Source organism: Haematobia irritans, chromosome 1 (genome assembly GCF_050003625.1).
Source record: "Haematobia irritans isolate KBUSLIRL chromosome 1, ASM5000362v1, whole genome shotgun sequence".
In the NCBI taxonomy this organism is placed as follows: domain Eukaryota; kingdom Metazoa; phylum Arthropoda; class Insecta; order Diptera; family Muscidae; genus Haematobia; species Haematobia irritans.
In genome coordinates this window covers 193198063-193220161 of record NC_134397.1, presented here as the reverse complement: position 1 = coordinate 193220161, position 22099 = coordinate 193198063, and the positions used below count along the sequence as shown (strand labels likewise).

The 22099-nt window shown below is 32.1% G+C and overlaps 1 protein-coding gene across 1 annotated transcript; it reads left to right on the top strand.

Moving 5' to 3' along the window:
* The first annotated feature begins 1057 nt into the window (after positions 1-1057).
* On the top strand, positions 1058-17430 carry LOC142222314 (uncharacterized). Its single transcript, XM_075292372.1, has 7 exons — positions 1058-2193; positions 2370-2665; positions 2746-2926; positions 2995-3112; positions 8232-8761; positions 14486-14603; positions 14669-17430. Exons 1-7 carry the CDS (start codon positions 1280-1282, stop codon positions 14933-14935), a joined length of 2424 nt encoding a protein of 807 aa, XP_075148487.1. The 5' UTR covers positions 1058-1279; the 3' UTR covers positions 14936-17430.
* The last annotated feature ends 4669 nt before the right edge of the window (positions 17431-22099 follow it).

Below are 22099 nucleotides of genomic sequence, written 5' to 3'. Positions count from 1 at the left end.
TTAGATAAAATTTCAATGGTTTTAATTTTTTGACAATATCTCCGAAGCCTGCTTTGAGAAAATTTAAATCAATTTGAATGTTCTACCAATGCTGTCGTTATTAGTAGTTCACAATAGGTGTTGTTCATAGGAATGAATGGGAATGAATAACCTGCATAACTTATATCTGGTAATCTCACAAACCGTTGTTGCCATATATTATTACTTATGTAAATGATAGCAATATAGGCGGTGATCCGTTACTGAAATATGATATTAGAGATTGTAGTCAGTATCGAACATCGATATTTCCATCTATTTTAGAATGCTCATTGGGACAAAGAATGACTTTTTTAAAGACATCAACAACATATTTTACAATTTTTAAAAAATGCCTTTTAAAAACTTAAATTCATTTGTGGTTAAAGTTTGAGCTTTCCATTGATAAAACGCTGATTTGACTTTTGTAATCAATTTCCTCTAATCGTTTTTTCATAATTATCATTCATTTTCCATTTTCATTTATGTTATGAGGCCGAGAACTTTTCAATTGACCTCCTATTTCATTATTGGAGTTCGGATTCTAATATGGCAACACTTCCACCATTGATAACGGAATGGAAATGAATTTAGAACAAAATCTAATAACGTGACGTCATAAACCACTTGTTGCAGAGCTATGTTGAGTATGTACATTTAAATGTCTATTGAACATATTTCGTCTGTTGATTGTCCATTGGTGTATGGATATGTTCGTGTTGAAACCATTAGTTACATTCATCCCTTCAATTATTATGCGCAAGTGCGGATCTAGAGATGCCAACTTACATAATTATTCACATATACCGTTAAAATGGAAATAAGTTAAAATACTTTTAATTATTTTTTTTGCATTTTTTAGTTTAAAATAAAACCTTTTTGTATATATGACATATTAGATATACCAGCTCTTGCTAATTTTCTCTTGCCTTAAGTCATTTCTCTTCAATACAGCTTGGCAACACTGTTTTTGTTTGATTGTTTTGTTTTGTTGCTCAAGCCAGACACTGGTTTCATTTCCAACTCGTCTCAAGTCATTCTTTTTGAGGGCGTAGTTCGACAAGTGTCATTTACTCATTTTTTCTGTAAAGGAATTAGTCAATAGGGTCGTGAAAACACAAAGTGGCGTGCAAATAACTTTTATAATTTTATTTTAAGCTTGGCTTTATTTTTGTTGGTCATTTATTTTACTCTCATATTGGAGCGGCAGACCAGGAATTATTGATTATCTTTTTGGTGCTGGCGTTTGGTGTGTAGCATCATGTTTTTTGGGAGTGCTCTGGGGAAGAGCTTGTTGCTCTTCTTTATGATATTGGCCGTTGGTGTATTGGCCCAATTCGAGTGGCAAGCCAGAGATGCTTTTGATGAAATAAAAATCAAATATGATAAAGTAAATGGTGACAATTGTCCCATACAACATGTAAGCGATCTGTATTTGCCCGAAGATACCGTGTCCCACAAGCCAGATATTAAGGAGATCAATATAAATCCCATATTTCCAAATCGTACGGCTTTGCTGCATTTACACAACATGGCTCTGAGTCGAAGTTTCTTTTGGAGTTATATTCTCCAATCGAGATTTATACGGCCAGCCATTAATGATACCTACGATCCGGGTATGATGTATTACTTTTTGTCAACGTTAGCAGATGTCTCGGCCAATCCCTCAATTAATGCTTCGGCTATTTACTTTGCACCAAATAGTTCGTATACATCATCTTATCGTGGTTTCTTCAATAAGACATTCCCTCGCTTTGGGCCACGGTCATTCCGTTTGGATGATTTCAATGATCCCATACATTTGCAAAAGATCTCAACATGGAATACATTTGATGTGCGTGATTTAGGTGCCCATCCCCCAGAGTCTGTGTCGCACGATTACACATCAGATTTGTACAAAATAAATGAATGGTATAAGAAATGGTTGCCCGATGATGTAGAGGGTCGTCATGATACAAAGACAACATATCAAGTGGAGATACGTTATGCGAATAATACAAATGAAACATTTACATTCCATGGACCACCAGGAGCAGACGAAGATCCTGGACCAATTAAATGGACACGACCCTATTTCGATTGTGGCCGTTCGAATAAATGGTTGGTCTCTGCCGTTGTACCCATTGCTGATATTTATCCCAGGCATACACAATTTAGACACATTGAATATCCCAAGTGAGTAGGTTAGGGGTTAAACAAAGAAATAATTTCTGACCTTTCGAGTAGTTAAGATTGGAGACGGAATGAAATTTATACGAGTGCTAGCTATTCACTTCATGTTAATTAAAGAAAATGAGTAAATTATTTTCATTTTCAAAACATACATACTTCTTTTTATTTTTCTTTTATAGATACACTGCCATAGCTGTTTTGGAAATGGATTTTGAGAGATTAGATATAAATCAATGTCCCAAAGGTGAAGGCAATAAAGGACCAAATCATTTTGCTGATACGGCGCGATGTAAAAAAGAAACAACGGAATGTGAACCACTGCATGGTTGGGGCTTTAGGCGAGGTGGCTATCAGTGTCGATGTAAACCAGGTTTTCGATTACCGAATGTTGTAAGGCGACCGTATTTGGGAGAAATTGTAGAACGTGCTTCAGCTGAACAGTATTACAATGACTATGATTGTTTGAAAATTGGATGTAAGTTTTCCAACTTTTTAAAATTTTCAAGAACTCCAAAATAACTAACTCCTACTTTTTTAATTTCTTACTTTCGACAGGGGTCCAAAAGGTTCCCATACAATGGGAAAGAGCACCATATCATATACGTGAGAAATATTTAGATATGCGTCCAGAATATAGAAACTTTTCAACTGGAGCCAATGCTTTGCATACGGAAAATTTGAATATTGATCAGGCATTGAAGTTTATACATGGTGTTAATCATAAAACATGTAAAAAGTAAGAAAATGAAATTATTCTTATTTTGATTATTTATTTAATAAAAATATTTCATATGTTTTTTGTAGCTTCCATCCTCAAGATTTGATTTTACGTGGCGATGTAAGTTATGGTGCTGCAGAACAATTCGAGAATGAAGCTAAAATGGCCGTACGGTTAGCTAACTTCATTAGCGCCTTCTTACAGGTAAATATCAATTTTTCGTAATTAGTTTTTGTGTCAAAAGTTCCATTGAAACAATTCTTTGATTTAAAAAGTGTGCAGTGTATTCTTCAGTTAATTTTTATGAATTTCTCTTTGGGGCTGATGCTCCATTTTCTACTAAAAAGATATATAAATTATGTTTTTTCACGGTCACAATAGGAAAATATTTGACGGAAATCAAAAAAGTACTCGTTGCCACCAGCACCCATTTTTATTTCAAAAAGTGTACATAACATCACGATAGGAGTATTTTCCAAAAAAGGTACCAACATATACCGAAAATATTTGTGGAAAAAAGTTTTACGCTCATTTTTGTCAAATATTTGCCAAAATAATCGTGCCAAAAATAATCTACCAAAATTCGAAGAAAACTTTACCATAATCTATCATGTTAAAAAATATTATTTTGAAGTTTTTGTTCAAATATTTGTGGTATGAAAAAGCTGTTTTTTTCTCCTATTAGCTACAAATTTTTTGGTGTATAAATACCCTTGAATTGTAAATGTGTCAAATTTTATATGTTTTAAGGATTTTGTACAATCAGGGGAAAATTGCCACTTCTACAAAAAGGGAGAACTTATTCACAATGGACTTTAATAGTATGAAATAACAACAAAATTAAAATTTTTGAAGATATTGAATTATAAAAAATCTCAAGATTTTATTCATTTCTATAGAATTTTTTTAATCAAAATATTATTTCTATGGATATTTTTCTTAAAATTTTATTTCTTTAGAAAATTTTCTCAAAATTTTATTTCTATATAAAATTTTCTCAATTTTTTTATACATAAAATTTTATTTCTGTAGAAAATTTACTCAGAATGCTATATAAAATTTTCACAAAATTGTTTTTCTATTTCTGTAGAAAATTTACTAAAAATGTTATTTCTATAGAAAATTTTCTCAAAATTTTGTTTCTATAAAAATTTTTCTCAAAATTTTATTTTTATATAATATTTTCTCACAATTTTATTTCTATATAAAATTTTATTCCTCTAGAAAATTTTCTCAAAATTTTATTTCTATAGAAAATATTCTCAAAATTGTATTTCTATAAAAAAAATTCTCAAAATTTTATTTCTATATAACATTTTCTCACAATTTTATTTCTATATAAAATTTTATTCCTCTAGAAAATTTTCTCATCCCTACTATTAGCTACAATTTTTTTTTTTTTGGTGCATAAATACCCTTTGAATTGTAAACGTGTAAACGTGTAAACGTTTATTTCTTTAGTAAATTTTCTCAAAATTTTATTTCTATATAAAATTTTCTCAAAATTTTTTTTATACATAAAATTTTATTTCTGTAGAAAATTTACTCAAAATGTTATTTCTATAGAAAATTTTCTCAATATTTTATTTCTATATAACATTTTCACAAAATTTTATTTCTATATAACATTTTCTCACAATTTTATCTCTATATAAAAGTTTATTCCTATAGAAAATTTTTTTCTATAAAAAATTTTCTCAAAATTTTATTTCTATATAACAATTTTATTTCTATATAAAATTTTATTCCTCAAGAACATTTTCTCAAAATTTTATTTCTATAGAAAATTTTCTATCCCTCCTCTTAGCTACAATTTTTTGGTGCATAAATACCCTTGAATTGTAAATTTTCAAATTTTATAAAAATCTTCTCAAGATTTTATTCACTTCTATAGAAATTTTTTTCTAAATATTTCTATGGATATTTTTCTTAAAATATTATTTCTTTAGAAAACTTTCCCAAATTTTTATTTCTTTAGTAAATTTTCTCAAAATTTTATTTCTGTATAAAATTTTCACAAAATTTTATTACTATATAACATTTTCACAAAATTGTATTTCTATATAACATTTTCTCACAATTTTATCTCTATATAAAATTTTACTCCTCTACAAAATTTTCTCAAAATTTTTTTTCTATAAAAATTTTTCTCATCATTTTATTTCTATATAACATTTTCTCACAATTTTATTTCTATATAAAATTTTATTCATCTAGAACATTTTCTCAAAATTGTATTTCTATAGAAAATTTTCTCATCCCTCCTCTTAGCTACAATTTTTTGGTGCATAAATACCCTTGAATTGTAAACGTGTCAAATTTTATGTTTTATCGATGTTGCACCATCAGGGGAAAATTGCCACTTCTACAAAGAGGGAGAACTTATTCCCAATGGACTTTGATAGTATGAAATAACAAAATTAAAAGTTCTAAAGATATTGAATTATAAAAAATCTTCTTAAGATTTTATTCACTTCTATAGAAAATTTTTTCAAAATTTTATTTCTATTGAAATTTTTCTTAACATTTTATTCCTCTAGACAATTTCCACAAAATTGTATTTCTATAGAAAATTTTCACAAAATTGTATTTCTATAGAAAATTTTCACAAAATTGTATTTCTATAGAAAATTTTCACAAAATTTTATTCCTCTGGAAAATTTTCTCAAAATTGTATTTCTATAGAAAATTTTATTTCTTTATGAAAATATTCTCAACATTTCATTTCTATATAAAATTTTCTCAAAATTTTAAATCTTTAGAAAATTTTCTCAAAATTATATTTCTCTAGAAAATGTTCTCAACATTTCATTTCTCCAGAAAATGTTCTCAAAATTTGATTTAGAAAAATTTCTCAAAATTTTATTTCTATATAAAATGTTCATAAGATGTTATTCCTCTTAAAAATTTCTTCAAAATTTTATTTTTATACAAAATTTTCTTAAAATTTAATTTTTTTTTTCTATAGAAATTTTTTCAAAAGGTTTTTCAAAGAAAAATTTCTCAAAATTTTCTCAATTTTATTTCTATAGAAAATTTTCTCAATTTTATTTCTATAGAAAATTTTCACAATATTTGGGAGCCACCGTGGTGCAATGGTTAGCATGCCCGCCTTGCATAAACAAGGTCGTGGGTTCGATTCCTGCTTCAGCGGTGGATTATCCCACCTCAGTAATGCTGGTGACATTTCTGAGGGTTTTCAAAGCTTCTCTAAGTGGTTTCACTGCAATGTGCCGTTTAGACTCGGCTATAAAAAGGAGGTCCCTTGTCATTGAGCTTAACATGGAATCGGGCTGCACTCAGTGATAAGAGAGAAGTTCACCAATGTGGTATCACAATGGACTGAATAGTCTAAGTGAGCCTGATACATCGGGCTGCCACCTAACCTAACCTAACCTTCACAATATTTTATTTCTTTAGAAAATTTTCTCAAAATTTTATTTCTATAGAAAATTTGGTCAAAATTCAATTTTTATCGAAAATTGGAGTACCTCTTAGTTGCAGAGAAATATTTTGCAAAATCTCCGAAAACATCAAGAATTCTACCAATCTACCAAACAGTAAAAAATTTATCATTTTTTGTAGAATTCTACCAACTGTGGCAACCGTGGTCACCTAACCTAACCTAGACTAGTATATTTCGTACACCTTAGAACAATCGTTCGATTTTTGTTTTATCTGTTCTGCTTTTACTACATGAACACTTAATGATGGAAATTTAATTAGCTCTTCATAAAATTCACATTGAAGTTATTTCAGATCCAGGCCCATCTATTGATATAGGTCCTTATGCATCAATGTCCCGATACCGGTTTCTTACAAAGAGCTCAATTTTTTATTATGTTTTTTTTTCTGAAATTATGCTTGTTTGGATTCGAGTTTGGTAATTCAACTTTTGGAATTTTGATCTTTGGAATTTAGAATTAGCTCTTCATAAAATTCACATTAATGTTATTTTAGGTGCAGGCTCTTTTATTGATATAGGCCCTTATACATCAATGTCCCGATACCGGCATCTCACAAAAGGCTCCATCTTTTATCATATTTTTCTGAAAATATCCTTGTTTTGATTCGATGTTGACTATTCATCTTTTGGATAAGTCGACTTGTACTAAAATTTTGAAAAATTTATATTTAGACTTTTGAAATTTTTAAGAAGTACATTTTTCATAATCTTCGACTTTTGGCTTTTCGGTGCATTTTCAGCATAAAAAGAACTTCAGCGCATTCCCCTATCAATTCAAATTTAACTTTTTCCTTAAATTTCGTCCATTTTTGTCACTAACAAATGTCGAATAATCGATTTGAATGGATATGCAAACACTTCAAAAGACGATTTGTTGATTTTAGACATACAAAAATACCCACTTCGACTTTTTGTGATAAAAGGCCGATTAGTTGAATTTCGAATTCTGTGTCCCCTTATTGTGAATCAGTTTTACATCCAAAAGAGGATTTTTAGTCCCTTTTTTATCTGCCTTAGGATTATTAAAGTAATTTCCCAAGTAAAGTCTAATTATCCTAATCTATGTTGGTCATATTAACTTACAATTGGATCGACTAAAGTCAGTCAGCACAATTCTTTCTATCCCCAAGTTCCAATTATTGTAAATCAAATTCTTAATTTTTGTATTCGCGACTTACCACATTATCCTTAACCAAAAATTATTAATGATTTTATCACCTTTTCTTTTTATTATGCCCTTCATTGAAAGCTCTTAAGATGAAAAAAAAAACGAGTGTTAATAAAAATTATTTACGCCTCATAAAAGGAAGATAACTGGAAGATGTTCAATATTCTTGTTGTTTTTCTCTGCTATTTTAATCTCGTGTTCAACAACTTGTTTTTGCTAACACTGAATTCCTAGAGAAAAAATAGATGCCGCCTTATAGTCATCATTTTATGCAAATGAAATTATAAATTCAGTGTCAAATGATTTTTCTTTCTATGACATTATAAAAGAAATACTAGAAAAACTAGTTGGTCATTTTTATTTGCACAAGTTGTTAAAACTCCTTGTGGGGAATGTGAGCAACGAAGTTCTTAGTATTTGAAGGGAATATGCTATGATGAAACCCTAAAGACGCTAAAAACCTAAATTTACAAATTAAGATCCTTTAAGAGACAAACAGAACAACAACAGAAAGGCGACATTGGCAAAGGAGGAAAAATAACTTGAAGTTCTATGGTAAATTTGTTGTTTCCTTCCTTCGCCTATGATAGAGACGAGTTTTTTTCTATTGAAAATTATCACATCCATTTATTTTTAGATGTTTCCAAGTGATATTCATTCTTTTTTGTTATTATTATATTTTTTTCTAGGTTTCCGATCCCAATGAAGTATATACCGGCAAACGTGTGGCCGATAAACCACTTACGGAAGATCAAATGATCGGCGAGACATTGGCCATTGTTTTGGGTGACACAAAGGTCTGGTCGGCTGCCACACTTTGGGAACGTAATAAATTCACAAATCGTACATACTTTGCACCCTATGCCTATAAGACTGAGTTGAATACACGTAAATTTAAGGTTGAGGACATAGCACGTCTCAACAAGACCCACGAATTGTATACGGAAAAGAAATATTTCAAGTTTTTAAAGCAACGCTGGTCGACCAACTTTGATGACTTGGAAACCTTTTATTTGAAAATGAAGATACGTCAGAATGAGACAGGTGAATATTTGCAAAAGTATGAGCACTACCCGACATCGTATCGTGCAGCCAGTTTGAAGCATGGTTACTGGTCTCAACCACAATTCGACTGTGATGGTTATGTTAAGAAATGGCTTGTGACCTATGCGGCACCCTTTTTCGGTTGGGATAGCATTAAAGTAAAACTGGAATTCAAGTAAGTATTGTTTTTGTTCATACAAATAGATCTCTTGTTATTTCTATGAAAACAATTTGTTTTGGGGCGATGGTAGTGATGATAGCTTTTTGTGATTTCAAAAATGTGGAAAATTATATAAATGTTTTGTTTTGATAAAGTCATATATAAGTGTCATGCTGTTACTATTTGTCTATTTCAGAAGGGGTTTCACTATTGTTTGTATTATTTTTTTGTGTATCCTATTTTGTTATAGGAGAGGCCTATATGGTGGTAGTTCGGGAGTAGAGTACTTTTGAGATGGGTTGTGGTTGAATAGGATATCTATTGTGAAAATTTGTAATCGCATTTGTGTCATGTCATTGTTTCCCAAGTGTTGACATTTTGGTATACCTTATCAATTTTGCCGGTATTGTTTTGAAGTAAAGGCTTGATCATTATATTTAATATTAAGACGTAAAAGGGCACTCGTTAAGAGTGTTTATCATAGAAATTCTAATAATAAGGGGGAATTTTGCAATCATCTTGACATTCGGCATGAGTGTTTTATATATGGAACAGTTTAATGAAAACAATATCCTGCAATAAAAGGGAACCTATAATTCCTGCATGGCCTATAGAGGATATAAATTCAAATGCTACATGCAAATTCCGCAAAGAGAAGTGTACCATAAAATCATATACCTAAAGAAATTGGATAGTAGAAACAGCAGAAAGACCACTGAAAATAGGAAGCCAAAACTAAATTACACTTAAACATGTTTTAGTTTGACTGAAACAAAAGAAGTTAATCTATGTCTATTTTGACATCATATACGCACGAAAAATTTATTTTCTGATTCAATCACGAAATTTATTGATCCAATTTAATGTTTTTAATTGAAATGTCTTCAATCACGAAAATGATAGTACGTTAGGTTAGGTGGCAGCCCGATGTATCCGGCTCACTTAGACTATGCAGTCCATTGTGATACCACATTGCTTGACTTCTTAATTGAAATGTCTTCAATCACGAAAATGATAGTATCAATCACAGTTTTAAATGGATATTGGAAAAATACTTGATTAAAAAATTAATTGATTTCATTAGCAAAAGTTAATTGATGTTGACTGCAAAACTCAATTTTTTCATTCATTTTTAAATCAAAATTTAAATATTTTCAATCATTGACTTAATTAACTCAATGTTTCTATCTTGATTAAAAAGTTGATTTTATCAATTAATTTTTAATTAAATTTTAATTGGAAATATTTTGATGGTATTTTTTTTCTGTGTAAACAATATATTTAGTATATGTCTAGCATTTGCAAAACAGTATGAATATTTCTCAAATTAAGGCATAATAGCAACCAATTTCTGATCGAATTTAGGAGTTTTTGTGGATTTTATAGAACAGTTATGTTGAAGAAAGTATTAAGAAATACTTTGGGTAACATTTTAGATCATAAAAAATTTACAAATTGTTGTCCGTTGGAGCACAACTTCCAAAAATATAAAAGCAAACATTTATTGCCAGTATTGGGGACCCCCGCAATTGGGGATTCCCTCAAATCGGGGATATTTTTCAAGGATTGGGACCAGGGCTGTGGAGTCGAGTCAATTTTGCTCGACTCCGGCTCCGACTCCAGCATTTCTTATTAGCCTCGACTCCGACTCCAGGTGGTGTACCTAAATCTCATTTTAACAGTATTCCAACTGTATTTTTAAGGTTCCAAAAATAGCCCGATATAAGATTCCATTTTGCCATATGTGTTTATATGTTTAAAAAAACTCTAATTATACCCTGCGCCACACTGTGGAACAGGGTATTATAAGTTAGTGCATATGTTTGTAACACCCAGAAGGAGACGAGATAGACACATGGTGTCTTTGGCAATAATGCTCAGGGTGGGTCCCTGAGTCGATATAACCATGTCCGTCCGTCCGTCCGTCTGTCTGTGAACACATTTTTGTGACCAAAGTCTAGGTCGCAATTTAAGTCCAATCGCCTTCAAATTTGGCACATGTTCCTAATTTGGGTCAGAATAGAACCCTATTGATTTTGGAAGAAATCGGTTCAGATTTAGATATAGCTCCCATATATATCTTTCGCCCGATATGCACTAATATGGACCCAGCAGCTAGAGTTTTATACCGATTTGCTTGAAATTTTGCACAAGGAGTACAATTGGTAGTATAGTCATGTGTGCCAAATTTGATTGAAATCGGTTCAGATTTAGATATAGCTCCCATATATATGTTTTTCTGATTTCGACAAAAATGGTCAAAATACCAACATTTTCCTTGTTAAATCGCCACTGCTTAGTCGAAAAGTTTTAAAAATTACTCTAATTTTCAGAAACTTCTAATACATATATATCGAGCGATAAATCATAAATAAACTTTTGCGAAGTTTCCTTAAAATTGCTTCAGATTTAAATGTTTCCCATATTTTTTTACTAAAATTGTGTTCCACAATAGTGCATTAGCCAACTTAAATTTTGAGTCTATAGATTTTGCAAAAGTCTATCAAATTCTGTCCAAATCGAGTGATATTTAAATGTATGTATTTGGGACAAACCTTTATATATAGCACCCAACACATTTGACGGATGTGATATGGTATCGAAAGTTTAGATCTACAAAATGGTGCAGGGTATAATATAGTCGGCCCCGCCCGACTTTAGACTTTCCTTACTTGTTTTAAATGTTGATATGACTCGACGACAAACCTCAGCATTTTTGGGATGTAAAGAACTCTACATTTTAATTTCAGGCCAATAAATTAAAATACGACACAAGACTATATAGAGACCACATCAAATATGGGTAGACAACAACAACCTCCAGAATATGTATTTATAAAAACACAAAATTTCAAAAAATAATTAGGCTTCCAGAAGTTTTAGAAGTCAAATCCTGGTATATTGGTCTATATAGGTATTTTATAAAAAAATAAATTTACATAAAAAAGAAAAATAATAATAAAATCAAAATGTCGGACTAATCAAATAGAATGTTTAGATGTTAAAAAAATGTAATGTGTCGGATATATGTACAAAACGAACATAAACTGCCAAATAATAGGACGGGCGGAATTTTAAATAACATCTACCATACAACATATGACAAGAATAGCTGGGCAGTTAGGAATATTGCTATAGAAATAAAATGGTGAAACATCGATTTAGAAATGGTCTATCAGTTATGGACATTACAGGCAGAGAATTGTGTCTTAAAAGTATATTCTACGCTTCTTTGGCTCGGAATCAATACCAACATTTTTATGCCCGCCTTGCATACACAAGGTCATGGGTTCGATTCCTGCTTCGACCAAACACCAAAAAAGTTTTTCAGCGGTGGATTATCCCACCTCAGTAATGCTGGTGACATTTATGAGGGTTTCAAAGCTTCTCTAAGTGGTTTCACTGCAATGTGGAACGCCGTTCGGATTCGGCTATAAAAAGGAGGCCCCTTGTCATTGAGCTTAACATCGAATCGGGCACCACTCAATGATAAGAGAGAAGTTCACCAATGTGGCATCACAATGGACTGAATAGTCTAAGTGAGCCTGATACATCGGGCTGCCACCTAACCTAACCTAGAATATATGAAGATGGTTCACCTTCATTTTGATCTACCACCCAATTTTATTACTTGAGTATTTCCAAGCTAACTTACATTCATAAATACATGGTGAATGAACTGTCATTTTCATTTCTCGAGCATTTGGAAGATGATTACAGGTCTCCTGGTGTTGTGTTTCGAAGGGTTAATCTGGTATGACAAAAAATTTATAAATTTTTAAATTATTACTGATTTTCTACAGCAGGGCTTATTTCTTCAATTTTTTCACAAATACTTGTAAGACATTTATTGGGTATGTTTAAGAGGAATTTTAATTTTAATTGGGGATTTTTGGGGACGAAAGCGTCCTAATTTGAGGACAAAAGCAGAAAAATACTGACAACACTACCCTGCATCACTTTGTAGATCCACATTTTCGATAGCATATCAAATCAAATCCATTTTTGCCATTTTTGCCCAAATCGGAAAAACATATAATAAATGGGAGATATATCTAAATCTGACCCGAGTTCAACCAAATTTGACATGCATAATTACTATGTTAATTATACTCCCTGTGCAATATTTCACGTTAATCGGATAACGACTTTGATCTTTGTGGTCATATGGGGGAAAATCGGGCGAAAGATATATATGGGAGCTACATCTAAATATGAACCGATTTCAACCAAAGTTGGCGTGCATATCCAGAACCTCAATTCTACTCCCAGTGCAAAGTTTTAAGTAAATCGAAGTAAAACTTTGGCCTCTGCGGTTATATGGGTGTAAATCGGGTTAAAGATATATATATGGGAACTATATCTAAATCGATTTCTGCTTTTCCTTTTCCCTCAGACTTTCTGCTGTGTCTGCTAACAAATTTCTTTGAGTTTAGAACCTAGTTGCACTAATGACTACATTACAATCTTTATTTTACAATAAAACGAATTATCCCAGACACCCCGAAAATGTTGATTAATTGACAATTACAGAGCACTTGCGGTAACATCAACTAATTAAAGCCAAGAGAGTTCATTTTAGCGAAAATGTTCACGTTAGCGAATTTCAAAACATAACATTATTCGGGAGTTTTACACATTCTAGCGATATAGTCTTTTATTTTTGTTATTATTAATATTAAAAACTTAATTTAATTTCACGAAAAATTAAAAAAGAAAAAAGAAATCGGAAAAATATTAGTGGGTATGGAATTATAAAACAATTTAAATTAATAATTAAAATTCACGAAAAAAAAACCAAACTAGGTCACTAAAAAATTCCGAAAGTGTATTTGAAATAGTATTTGACAATGTGAATCTGCCTTTAACGTCAAATTCCATGTTTTTCGGCGTTACGGGTTAGTTGGTATAAGAAAAAGCGTGCTCACGTTAGGCGGTGTTTACTAGATAGGGTCACGAAAAAAAGTTGATGTGGTTTTCAGTTTTGTAGCATATTCGAAGACAATTTCAGAACACCAAAAAAAAAACGTGCACCCTACGATCCCCCGAAATATAATTATTAGGGGTATACGAAGTGAAATAAAAAAATTAAAAATCAAATTTGACGTTGGAGTCAAAAATGACCCCAGTTTTGTAGCATATTCGAAGACAATTTCAGAACAATTTCAGAACACCAAAAAAACGTGCACCCTACGATCCCCCGAAATATAATTATTAGGGGTATACGAAGCGAAATAAAAAAATTAAAAATCAAATTTGACGTTGGAGTCAAAAATGACCAATGCACGAAATATAGCCCCTGATCAACCACGAACAACGATATGCGTTTCTTTTCGATCGAACTTCAAAGGACGACACAGCACAATAAATTATATTTCGGGGGGTCGTAGGGTGCACGGAAAACAAATGTTTGGTGTTCTGAAATTGTCTTCGATTATGCTACAAAACTGGGGGGTGACCGCATCAACTTTTTTCCTTTCCTCTAGTGTTCACGTTACCCGCGAGTGCACTATATGAGCAACTACAACAAATTTCTACATTCTACCATTCGATTTATTAGTTAAGCCCCCGCCTTGTATGTAGTTGGAGTATCCAATACTTTATTTTTTATTTTTATTTTCATTATATAATTTGAAGCCACAAAAAATTTAAAAAAATATAGATATGATTTAATCAAACATAATTTTTGAACTAAAAATTCATTAATTTTGTTTTTTTTTACTTATTTAATTTTTACAGAGGTGTTGTTGCTGTCTCAATGGATATGATGCAATTGGATATCAAACAATGTCCGGATTGGTACTATGAACCAAATGCCTTCAAAAACACCCACAAATGTGACGAGAAATCATCTTATGTATGGATATACCCTAATCTAATAATTATGGTCAACTAAATTATGATTTTCTTAATTTTTTATAGTGTGTTCCAATTATGGGTCGAGGCTTTGAAACTGGTGGTTATAAATGTGAATGTCTACAAGGTTATGAATATCCCTTTGAGGATCTAATCACATACTATGATGGTCAATTGGTTGAAGCTGAATTCCAAAATTTAGTTAATGATATAGAAACTCGTTATGACATATTCAAATGTCGCCTGGCTGGGGCATCGGCAATACAAGCAGCCACTTCATTAATAATTGCATTACTGGGTTTTACATTGATAATGTTGTACAAATACAGATGAGTGGAGTAAATGGAGAATAACAACAGGAAGGTAAACATAATACCCCCCTCCCCTCATTATGGGTAGGTATTTGTGTGAAATGTAGTTTTGTAGTATTTTTTTTGTGTGTAGAAAAATAAGTTAAAAAAAAACGAATCCGTCCAAAAATGAATTCTATATGTTCTAAGCAACTTTCTCAAATATCATCATTGGGATAAATTCATGCAAACAAGATCAGTTGACTGGCTAGTAGGATCTAAAACAAAAAACAACAACAAAAATAAAACTTGTCACAACTTATTTCACTTCACTAACTATTAAATAGGAAACCGAAACACCATCAGCGACAAAGACAAATGGCCAGGGAAGAAGATGAGCTAAGTTCTTTTTATTTTCCTTTATTTTGTCCTTTTTATTTTAATTTCATAGAAAACATTGTCATCATTTATCCAAAGCGATTAAGTTGTAGACACAATCTATTACAATGAATCTCATTATTTGTCATGCTCCTTTGTGTGGTGTATGTGGCTGTGTGTTGTATTCATGCACCCTATATAGTGTGTTTATAATGTTGCTTTTCACCCGAAAAAGATAAATAAAAAAAGAGGTCCTCGTTAAACGAAAATTTCCAAGGCATCATATAACTTAAAATTAAAATTATGCACACTTTAGTGGCTCTGGCTCTGGCATCAGCATCATCATCTCTCATAGACAACAAAAATTCTAGAATGAGAAAATACAACGCCTCTCTTTTTTGTATCTCGTATTTCAGTTCAAGATTTTTTCCGGCAAAACAAAAAAAAAAAGCAATACAAAGATTTCATGTTGATTAATAACAAAAAGCGCAAAGCGGAAATACTTCGATGCCAAAGCCAGAAAAGAAGTAGAGAGCAGAAAAACCACCCAATGGTCAAAACTACAAAATCTTCTTTTTTTAATATCCATGAAGTTTTGTTGAATGATGATCTTCTCTGCTCAGGAACAGCTGTGTATTTGAGGCTTTCTGCAAAAGCTACAATCTAAAAGTAGGGAAAAGGTTGAAAACCTGTTAAAATTTATAAACTGCGAAGAGTATCTTAAGATTTCAAATGATTGGATAGAATCTCTTCCACACGCACACTCAAATAATTTTATTTGGATAGAGCATATGTGTTATAGGAGCAGTAGCGCAGTAGCAGCAGCGCATCAGAAGCAGCATTATTGATAGCAGCCTTGAGCGAGAGAGTAGGGTTGTTTAGTGGTACCATTGCCCAGTGTGATTTGCACCCCTTCCACTATGGTCACATTACAGCCATTGCCACTGCCACTGCCACTTTGCTCTGCCCAATGTCTTTAATGATCACCACTTTGGCATTGACCGTTGAGAAGTTTTGTGTGACTCTTTATTTATTTTTTTTTGTATACGCGTGCATTAATTTTGGACTTCCTCGATTAGAACCAAAAAGGATGGGGGGTTTCTTTTTTCACCACATAAAAGATATGAGGTACATTATTTTTTCTATATAGAACCAGGAGACCTTTATTATTTTTTTGTTCCTTCTTATGATGATGATCATCCTCATCATTTATTGTGTGTGAGTGTGCGTTATCATAGCCTGAGAACTTTTTCCAGCAAGAGTTTTTTTTTGGTACACAAACCAGTTTACCACTTGGCAAAATCGTATCTATAATTTTTTTATTATGATTTTGCGCACTACTTCCTTCCAAAACCAAGAAAAAAAATCGAAGGCAGCGTAACAGAAAAAAATGAGATGAGTATTATATGGAAAAAACGGACACCAACTGTCGCTGGATGTTTGTTTCAAAATATTTTCACACATTTTTCATCGTCTAGAGAGACAAGACACTGGCAGCCATCGAGTCATCCACTCTATCATCATCATTATCCATAGAGTGACCAATATCTAAAAAAAAACTATACAAAGGACCCTCTTTTGTTTAGGAGCTTTCAAGAACAATAGAAATCTTTGGGATTTTTATTCAATATAAATAAACTCCTGCTGTTTCATGTTGGATGTATATACATTTAATATTCTTCAAATAATTTCTTTCTATGCAAATTTTTTAACTGGACAACAGCAAAATTATGACTAACCATCTACTAGCTATTACTGATCTTGTAATTTATGAATTATGTCCATACTTAAACCGTTAATTAATGTTATCCATATTTGTTTTTTTTTTTATTGAAAGTAGATTTTAATGAAACTCACACATTTGTGCCTTGTATTGAAAGATAGTAGAAAAATAACAGCCCTTTTGTCAAAGTGCAAAAAAAAAGTTATTAATAAAACGACCCATTGGTTAAGAATAATTAGTTTATATTGACAATATTTTATATGGGTCCTTATAATAGCGTCCTTTTTATGTTTTGTGTAGTAGACATTTTATTTAAGATCATTTTAATATTATATAAAACGACCATTTTTTTATACAAATAATTTTTATATTAAGAAAAAACAAAAACAAAACTTGCAACATATCACAATAAAACAAAAATATTTACATATTATAAATATTGTGGTTTTCTTTGAATAGGTGAATCTTAATGATGGGGATCTTTTATTTTATTTTTTTTTATGGTTTTTAATAACCTGCACAACAAGAATTAATTCTTATAATCAGTGTTGCCAGTATTTTTCTGGCTCTTGTCCTCAAATTATGATGTTTTTGTCCCCAAAAATCCCCGATTTAAATTCCTCACGAAAATCAATACATTTTTGACAATTTCTTTTGGAAAAAAAAAATAAATAAATAAAGCAAAAGGCTCTGCTGGAGAAAATCAGTAATAATAATCCAGTAAGCTGCAATAAGATCAAGATTTCGAACCAGACTGTTGATCGTCTTCCAAATGCTGGAGATATGAAAATGGGAGTTCCTTGTATTTATGAATGAATATAGAAAAAACATTTTTGAGAAAAATTTCTATATAGAAATAAAATTTTGAAAAAAACTTTCTATAGAAAAAATTTACATAATTTTCTATAGAAAAAAATGTACAAAATTTAAATATAAAAAATAAAATTTCTTTCTGTAGAAATAACATTTTGGCAACATTTCCTTCAGAAATAAAATTTTGCTAAAAAAGATTAAATCGATTTCTCGCAAAAAATCCCCAAATTTATGGAAATTCCCCACCAAATCCCCATGTCCCCAACTCAAATATTTCGGCCCCATTCACAAAAAAAATATACCCAATTTTGGGGAAAATCCTCAATACTGGCAACACTGCTTATAATTACAGTACAGGCGTTTTAATAACCAACAATAATATCCTTAGATTACTTGAATGAAAATAAATAATTTGAACATAAGGAAATGCAGAAATTAAATTAAATATTACAATTTGTTTGTTAAAAAAAAAAAAAAAACGAATAAATAAATTATATAAATTTAAATTAAAAAAAGTAAAGAAAGTCGAAATTCGGGCGGGGTCGACTATATCATACCCTGCACCACTTTATAGATCCACATTTTCGATACTATATCAAATCCGTCAAATGAGTCTATATATAAAGGTTTGTGTTGCCATATACATATACTTAAATCTGACCCGATCTGGACAACAATTTTTAGACTTCTACAGAATCTATAGACTTAAAATTTATAGACTAATACAGTATCAAGTTCGGCCGGGCCGAATCTTAAATACCCTCCACCATGAATCAAATATACTAGTTTCCTTTGAAAATTTCAGGGGGGCTTGATGACAGATATTTTCCCAAGCAGATCAGTTCAACTAGTACGCTTCCCGAAGATAAATATATAGATTTTACCTATAAAGACTAGATCAGATTCAGGATTTATAAGAAGCATTTTTTAGAGGTATCATAAACATCTCTTGTAGGTGTGCAAGAAAATGATGAAATAACGCCTTGATTTGAAATCTAAAATCTGTAGATTTTCACCCCAATTATTTAAATGATTACGAGAAGTAAACCTTCTGTACCCTCAAGATCTGAAATCAGCCTATATGGAGGCCTTACCAAATGGACCGATAGAAACTAAATCATATACATTTTTCTTGTGGGTCTAAAATGCCAGTATATTTTCAATTTGTGGCACATTCGATAAAAATTACAATTTCTAGAAACCCTATGAGTTAAATCGGGAGATCGGTCTAATGGAGGCTATGCCAAAAACATGGATGGTTATATACAATATTCAGCACATCTATTCTTTATTCTTATTCATTCAGAGGGCTATATCAAAACTGTACCGATATACAATATATTCGGCACACCTCTTTATGGTGCTAGAATTCCTCTAGATTTCCAATTTCAGCCAAATTAGATAAAATATACGGATTCAAGAAGCCCAAGAAGTAAAATCGGGAGCTCGGTCTATATGGGGCCTACATCAAAACAAGATCCAATAATCACCATTTTCGGCACACCTCTTTATGGTCCTAGAATACCTCTAGATTTCCAATTTCAGGCAAATTGGGTAAAACCTACGGATTCTAGAAGCGGTGGAAGTAAACTCGGGAGATCGGTCTATATTGGGGCTATATCAAAACATGGACCGGTACTCACCATTTTCGGCACACATCTTTATGGTCCCAAAATACCTCTAGATTTCCAATTTCAGGCAAATTGGACAAAAACTACTGATTCTAGAAACCCAAGAAGTAAAATCGGGAGATTGATCTATATGGGGGCTATACTCAAACATGGAACGATACTCACCATTTTTGGCACACCTCTTTATGGTCCCAAAATACCTTAGATTTCAAATTTCAGGCAAATTGGATAAAAACTACGATTTCTCAAAGCCCAAGATCCCAAATCGGGTGATCAGTCTATATGGGGGCTATACCAAAACATGGTCCGATACCCACGATTTTCGACACACTTCTTTGTATTCCTAAAATATCTCTAGATTTCCAATTTCAGGCAAATTGGATAAAAACTACGGATTCTAGAAGCACAATAACTAAAATCGGGAGATCGCTCTATATGGGTGCTATATAAAAACATGCACTGATAGTCACCATTTCCAGCACACCACTTAATGGACCCAAAATACCTCTAGATTTTCAATTTCAGGCAAATTGGATAAAAACTACGCTTTCTATAAGCTCAAGAAGAAAATTCGAGTGACCGGTCTATATGGGGGCTATATCAAAACATGGATCGATACTCACCATTTCCAGCACACCACTTAATGGACCCACAATACCCTTTAGATCTTCACTTTCAAGCAAATTGGATAAAAACTACGCTTTCTATAAGCTCAAGAAGAAAATTCGAGAGACCGGTCTATATGGGGGCTATACCAAAACATGGACCGATACTAACCATTTCCAGTACACCCAAAATCCCTCTATATTTTCAATTTCAGGCAAATTGGATAAAAACTACGCTTTCTATAAGCTCAAGAAGAAAATTCGAGTGACCGGTCTATATGGGGGCTATATCAAAACATGGACCGATAATCACCATTTTCGGCACACCTCTTTGTGGTCCTAAAATACCTCTAGATTTCAAATTTCAGGCAAATTGGATAAAAACTACGATTTCTCAAGGCCCAAGACCCCAAATCGGGTGATCAGTCTATATGGGGGCTATACCAAAACATGATCCGATACCCACGATTTTCGACACACCTCTTTGTGGTCCTAAAATACCTCTAGATTTCAAATTTCAGGCAAATTGGATAAAAACTACGATTTCTCAAAGCCCAGGATCCCAAATCGGATGATCAGTCTATATGGGGGCTATACCAAAACATGGTCCGATACCCACGATTTTCGACACACTTCTTTGTATTCATAAAATATCTCTAGATTTCCAATTTCAGGCAAATTGGATATAAACAACGCTTTCTATAAACCCAAGACCCCAAATCGGAAGGTCGGTTTATATGGGGACTATATAAAAACATGGACCGATAATAACCATTTTCGGCAGTCTTCTTTGTGGTCCTAAAATACCTCTAGATTTCCTATTTCAGACAAATTGGATAAAAACTAAGGATTCAAGACCGCTAATCGGGAGGTCGGTTTATATGGGAACTATATCAAAACCTGGACCGATATAATAGCCCATCTTCGAACTTGACCTGTCTGCAGACAAAAGATGAGTTTGTGCATAATTTCAGCACGATTGCTTCATTATTGAAGACTGTAGCGTGATTACGGATGTGCTTATATCGTCTTAGAATTTCTCCTTGATCAAGAATATATATACTTTATGTAGTCGGAAATTGATATTTCGATATGGTACAAACGGAATGACAAACTTATTATACCCCCGTCACCATTCTATGTTATAGGAAGTATAGGAAAATTGGAGTCATTGTTAAAAATTCTCGACTTGGCAGTGGCGAAAATGTGGGTATTTTGGCCATTGTTGCCCAAATCGGAAAACATATATATGGAAGCTATATCTAAATCTGAGCCGATTTCAACCAAAATTGACATGCATAGTTACTGTGTTAATTCTACTCCCTGTGCAAAATTTCACGTAAATCGGATTACAATTTTGACCTCTGTGGTCATATGAGGAAAAATCGAGCAAAAGATATATATGGTAGCTATATCTAAATCTGAAGCGATTTCAAACAAAATTTCAACAGAGGAAATGTGTTATATTTTTCTGCGACTCAATGTTTGCATGAATCGGATGGTAGAAATTTAGTACGAAGTCTGAAAGGAAAGTCTAAATCCAAGAAATACAAACAGGTCCGTCCCTCATGGTGGGGACAATTTTATGGGTTGGGGGTATTTTTCTGGACAAGTTATTGGCCCAATTTATAGAGTTTATGGCAATATCACATAGCATTTTGTGCTATGTGATATTGCCATAAGCATTCCGGGAAATGCCGTCTTCATGGATTATTCAGCGCGATCAGCAGACGTGAAAGAAAGTAAAACAATGGATTTCGGATGAAAAGATGCAGGTGCTTGACTGGTCTACTCAGTTGCCTAATGGTAAAAGTCATAAAATAACCTTTGGAAAGTTGTAAAATGAAAAATTGGTATTAAATTTTTCCAAAAGGCTTATGATCTCTATTTGAACCTGAACCATAGGATATCATTGACCATTTAATCCATGTCAAACGACATGGCAATAGTATAAACTATTAACATTTATCTTTCAAAATTACGAAAACTTTAATTATTTTTAAATTTATGTGATACCTAATATTAGTTGCAAATGTTTTGAACTGTTGAAAACTCTC

Bases quoted from the DNA above. Each gene is read 5' to 3' on its own strand.
- LOC142222314 (XM_075292372.1), top strand. From the start codon at position 1,280: ATGTTTTTTGGGAGTGCTCTGGGGAAGAGCTTGTTGCTCTTCTTTATG. The intron at 2,194-2,369 runs GTGAGTAGGTTA...TTTCTTTTATAG, and splicing joins AGACACATTGAATATCCCAA to ATACACTGCCATAGCTGTTT. The intron at 3,113-8,231 runs GTAAATATCAAT...ATTTTTTTCTAG, and splicing joins TCATTAGCGCCTTCTTACAG to GTTTCCGATCCCAATGAAGT.